This window comes from Seriola lalandi, unplaced genomic scaffold (genome assembly GCF_002814215.2).
Source record: "Seriola lalandi dorsalis isolate HSWRI2012SDOR001 ecotype SW California unplaced genomic scaffold, Sedor1 jcf7180002049926, whole genome shotgun sequence".
NCBI classification, from domain to species: domain Eukaryota; kingdom Metazoa; phylum Chordata; class Actinopteri; order Carangiformes; family Carangidae; genus Seriola; species Seriola lalandi.
In genome coordinates, this window is record NW_019520479.1 from 1 (window position 1) to 5,594 (window position 5,594).

General features: G+C 39.5%; 1 protein-coding gene across 1 annotated transcript; it reads right to left on the bottom strand.

Moving 5' to 3' along the window:
* Positions 1-1,854: 1,854 nt before the first annotated feature.
* LOC147819740 (uncharacterized) lies at positions 1,855-4,587 on the bottom strand. The gene is made up of 5 exons (XM_087171845.1): positions 4,371-4,587; positions 3,792-3,879; positions 3,120-3,693; positions 2,745-2,904; positions 1,855-2,264 (listed from the first exon to the last, which is right to left on the bottom strand). The coding sequence occupies exons 1-5, from the start codon at positions 4,585-4,587 to the stop codon at positions 2,134-2,136; spliced, it is 1,170 nt and encodes a 389-aa protein (XP_087027971.1). The 3' UTR covers positions 1,855-2,133.
* Between the last annotated feature and the right edge of the window lie 1,007 nt (positions 4,588-5,594).

Genomic DNA, 5,594 nt, shown 5'->3' on the forward strand with positions numbered 1-5,594 from the left:
TCCACAAGTTTGGTGTCTACGGACTCGGCTCGTCACGCTGAGTAACATATGTCAGCCCCAGCCTTCTGAGTCGCTCCCTTCCGAAGGGTCATCTCTCATATGCTGAGGTGCCACACCACCCAGCCAACATTTTTATGTGGGGCCAATGTGGGTACAAAATGGGCTGAATAATGGGCCCCATATGGGATTGTCAGATTACACCCATATGGGATTGTCCGCGGGTTCCATGTTGGCCCCAAGCCAATTGCCCATGTGGGTTTAAGGCAGGATTGCACCAGGTTTTAGGTGGGCCCCAGATGGGCAAAACAGACAAGACCCATCTTGGTCCCAGCTTTAAGTCCTATGTGGGACCTAGATGGGGACAGTATGGGCTGAAATATGGTTTGCAAGTGGGATTGTCCGCGGGTTCCATATTGGCCCCAAGCCAACTGCCCATGTGGGTTTAAGACAGGATAACACTAGGTTTTCAGTAGGACCCAGCTGGGCAAAAAAGACAAAAGCCATCTTGGTCCCAGCTTTAAGTTCTATGTGGGACCTACATGGGACAGTATGGGGTGAAATATGGGTTGCAAGTGGGATTGTCCACAGGTTTCATGTTGGCCCCAAGTCAATTGCCCATTTGGTTTTAAGGCAGGATTACACCAGGTTTTAGGTAGGCCCCAGCGGGGCAAAACAGACAAGACCCATCTTAGTCTCAGCTTTACGTCCTATGTGTGTCCTACATCGGGACAACATGGCTAAAATATGGGTTGCTAGTCAGATTTTTTGCGGGTTTTATGTTGGCCCCATGCTAACTGACCATGTGGGTTTAATGCAGGATTACACTAGATGTTAGGTGGGCTCCAACTGGGCAAGATACGCAAGACCCATTTTGGTCCCAGCTTTTAGTCCTTTGTGGGTGCTAAATTTAAAAGCTTATAGCTAAAATAAAAGTAATTTAATAATTATGCGATTCATAATCCGATTAGTCAACTAATTGTTTCAATGTGACTAGTCGACCATCAAAATAGTCGACAGCTGCTGCTGTCTAAGTGTGACATGAATTGACATGTGCCATCAAATTATAATCTGTTTATCAAATGATAAAATACAACAAAGTAAGGAGCTAGTAAAGAATACTGGAGATAAAGTTATTTTAAATTGATGCTGGAGTTTGCAGCATCCTTCAGACTACCTTGATACTTTGGATAATTTGACCACCGAGAGTTGTTTGTTAGTCCATCCATCCATCCATAAGGCTTACATTTATTTTTGTGTTAAATAACTATAGAAATAAAAACTATACTTTAGTTTTTATTTTTATAGTTATTTACAATACATCCTCTCAGCTGATGCCCTGCCACCCACACCAGATCAGGAATAAGACTCTGAAACTTTGAATTTCAATGTGGAAAAAAAAGATCTGAATCTGAAAACATTAAAATAGCAACTTAAAAAAGACCTCAAATGTGAAAATAAGTAGAAATTAAAAATAAATAATTCATTTCAAAGAATATCAGAATTAAATCACAATTGTGTTTAAAAAAATTGTATTTGTAATTTTTTTTTTACAATTCAAGATCAAAACTTGACCTTTCAGTTACAAATTTTATTTTTTAAATTACTTTGTTTTTCAAATAATCTGGCTCCATGCTACACATACTTCTAAGAGTAAATTTTAAAGTTTATAGTTTTAATTGTACTTTGCATTACACAAAGTAATCTACTTTGTTACTTTAAAATATCCTAATTGAGAACTGAGGACAGTTTGAATAAACATCCAACCTAGAGTTGCAACAATTAATCAAAAAAATAAATGATTAATCACCAACCAGTTTGTTTTAATTAATTAAAAAATGGCAACATTCTCTGATTTCAACTTTTTATTTATGAATATTTTCTGGTTTTCAGTCAAATTTTTATGGATCAAAATCAAAATCATATCAACAGATTTATTGGTAATGAAAATAATTGTTCAAGAAAAAAAACAGTTTGTCAAAATTTTGCAAACTTTTTATCTAACATTGGCAAGAAAACAATGTAACTTTAGTAAGTTTTACTTGTAACTGAGATATATTTTAACAGTATAACTGTACTTGTACCCGAATACAAATTTTCTGCACTCACTCATACTCCACCACTGCTCAGTACTGTTTAATTTGGCACTGGCTGTCTGGATGCCCTTCGTCCTCCTCTGTCTCTTGCCCCAGTGAACCATTTCGACAGTGCCCTCTCTACTTCCTGCTGGTTCACCTGTGCCGTCAAGGAATTCTTCTTAAGAGCCTCTGTAAAACAAATTTGGTTGATAGTATGAGCTAACATTAAAAACATATTCTCTTTAAAACACCATTTAGAATTAAACAATGGCCAACTTCAGGGCCATATTGGCCAAAGTATGATGGATAATCATTATGGATTTTTAGCACAAGAAAATATTTATGAAGTACTTTAACTTAATAAAACATTCTATTATAATACTCATGATATCCTCATGATAATAATTAATATATAATAGCTTTGTGAGGTGTGTACAAATAATCATAAAATAAAATGATGCACACATCTATTTTTAGTCTCAAAATAATCAATACAAGTCTGAAACACTTGAACTGTTGAGCCCTGCACAACAAAAGCGCACGTAGTAATTTTTTTCCTCTCATTTTCCCAACTCACGGAAATGGCAACAGAGAACTTTAATCCCTGCAGATGGAATATTCTTCAACAAATGAAAATCATTTGTTGAAGAACTTCTCTAATTTACTTACCATACACAACGTTGTAAAGACGCAAATCTTTAAACTTCTTTTTCCCGTGACGGCCAAACATGTTATAGTCCAATGCCAGCGTGTTTGACAGAATGTATTTCATCATTCGCCTCGTTGCATCATCTACACTTGTGCCCCCTATATCTGCCACCATAGCAACCTAGAGATGAGAGCCAAAAGGAGAAAAAAAAGGCTTACATTACCTGCCAAGACAATAAGCTTCAATGATTTAAAAATTCAGCCAGAAAGTCAACTAAACATTTGAAGTTGTAGCCTTTATGTAATTTACTGTAATGTAATACATATTTACATTTTGTAGGCTAATGCAAATCAATTTGGAAAAATAGTTAAAAAAAAAAGTAAAAAAAAACTTACAACAGCAGACATTAGACTGCGATCCCCCAGTTTCTCCTCGAGAGCCTCAACATCTGCTTGAGTTTGCAGCGGGAATACCACTCCATCAGGAACCTCCATCACTGATACATCTTGCTTCTTCAGCAGGACATTTAGCATCTTACCATGAACCTTCTGGGTCTCCTTAATTTCTTCTACAATTGTAAGAAGTTTAGAGAACATGGCTTCACAACTGGGGCTTGCAACCCCCTGGGCAGTGGGGATGGCAACCTGCTGGACAATGGAACTGGCGACTCGCTGGGCAGTGGGGCTGGTGACCTGCTGGACAATGGAACTGGTAACTCGCTGGGCAGTGGGGCTGACAACCTGCTGGACAGTGGAACTGGCGACTCGCTGGGCAGTGGGCCTGGTGACCTGCTGAACAATGGAACTGGCAACTCGCTGGGCAGTGGGGCTGGTGATCTGGCTGGTCATTTTCTTTGCTGCTGGCCGAAGGAGTTTTTCTGGGGGAGTGGGTGGAAGTTCCTCCTCTGAATCAGAATGCTCACTTGATTCTAGTTGCTCGCTCTGACTCTGGAAGAATTTTGCCCTTGCCCTAGAGAGGTTAATATGAAGATATATAAGTTAAACCATACCTACTGCCTCTATATTATGGAAATTACCTTTAACCTGTATTCCCCCACAAACACCTACTTTCTCTTTATCAAGCCATCTTCGGTGTCTGTCAGGTCTGATGTATACTCAGCTTGATGTAGTTTTACCCTGGCCTCTGCATAAGTGGCTGTAAAATACAAGTACACAAAATAAAAGGAGTGAAGCTGATATTAAAATAGAATGAGATTTCCATAGACATTTAAAGTAAGTGTTGTGGATCACAAAATTCACGAACCACGAAGCAACAGCGATTCGCTACACCCCTACTTTGAGGCCCTGAAACCAGTATTAATTGAAAAAAACATGCACATTCAGTATACATAATATGAAGCAGATGTCTAATCTGCAGAGGGATAGTGTGGTTGCAGGTATCCAACCAAACAAGAGCACACCTACAACTATCACGTGTGAGGACTGAAATCAATTGAATTGAATTAATCTAGTTTGGTGTGATCCTGTTTGTTTGGAATGATGATCTGCGGCTACACCAGCCCTTGACCAATTAGCTCAGAGAAACCTTTAGAGAAAAATCAGCACAAAAAAGAATAAGTTGGGGATCACATGGGGCTTTAAAGTAAACGAAATAGAGCAGTAGTTAATGAGGAAAATCAAAGTTACCTGCATTTCCCATCACACGCACATTACACAGAATCCAGTTTTGAGCTGGTGGTGTGCCCTCTTTCACGGCCTTGGTCACATTGAGCAATGTGGCTGGTGGCCACCAGCATAATTTTCCGTCAGTGCCCTCGAACCACTCTGATGAAATGATGTCCACCTTCTTGCAGCCATCAGGGTCAATTTCATCCACAAACTCCACCACACTGAATGAGGTCATCCTGCAAAGTTCATCATGTTATGTGCTGTGTAGCTGAGGCAAAGCCACAAACATTTTCCGAAGAGGCAATAACAGCAGTGGTTTTGTGAAGTCTGTTACTGGAGCACTGGCAAGCTGACCAGACAGTTTTGATAGTAAACAAACTCCAAGACATGTCGAATCAATTGGGTAGTTGAAAAAACATGCTCCTGTCTCAAAAAGTTCATACACTACATGTGTTTCTGCAGTGGAATGCACAATATTCCTCACAATTGCAACTCTGCCCTCCAGTTCAAAACAATTGGAACCACTGGAGTTTGAGATTATTGTGTCTTTGAGTTTATACATCTTATATTGAACACCCTGATGCATGGAAAAATCTGTTGGCAGTGGTCCAGATGCATGGGGCTGTTTCAGTTCAACACGTTCAGGCATGTCTTTTGACATGTGAGGAAATAATTGCTTTTCATAGACACGTCTGACAATTTGTTGCACTGGACCCTGTGGTCTTCTCACCATTTTTTTCAACTGTCCCAAATAATTCTCGAAAGGAAAACATGAAACTGAATCCAGAGGGCCATATTTTTCAGCATCATCTGCTAAATGTATAAGACTGTGTGTATTGTTAACCAGAAATTTAGTCCCATATATCTTAGCAAAGTTGGTAACAAAGAATCTTAACAATTTTCTGGCAAAACAACAGAATTCTCTACACAGAGGAGACAGAAGTATTCTCATAGCACATGACAAAACTAGGAAGTTTCTGTAATGTTGATTGGGCAATCTTTGAAAAAGCACAACTGGCCCTGTATATAATAAGAACTGCCTGAATTCTGTAGCCTTCCACTGGCTGTACTCGGACAAAGATCTTGGCTTTCTGGAGAAGCTCCGGGGTAAGCTTTGTCTACACAGTTTCAAGTGATCAGAGATGGCGGAAAGGATAGAAGATGGAACGCGACATTGCAATGGCCCCTTAAACCACAGAGCAATCAATTTACGCACAATGCCCAAGCAAACTAAATGCATGT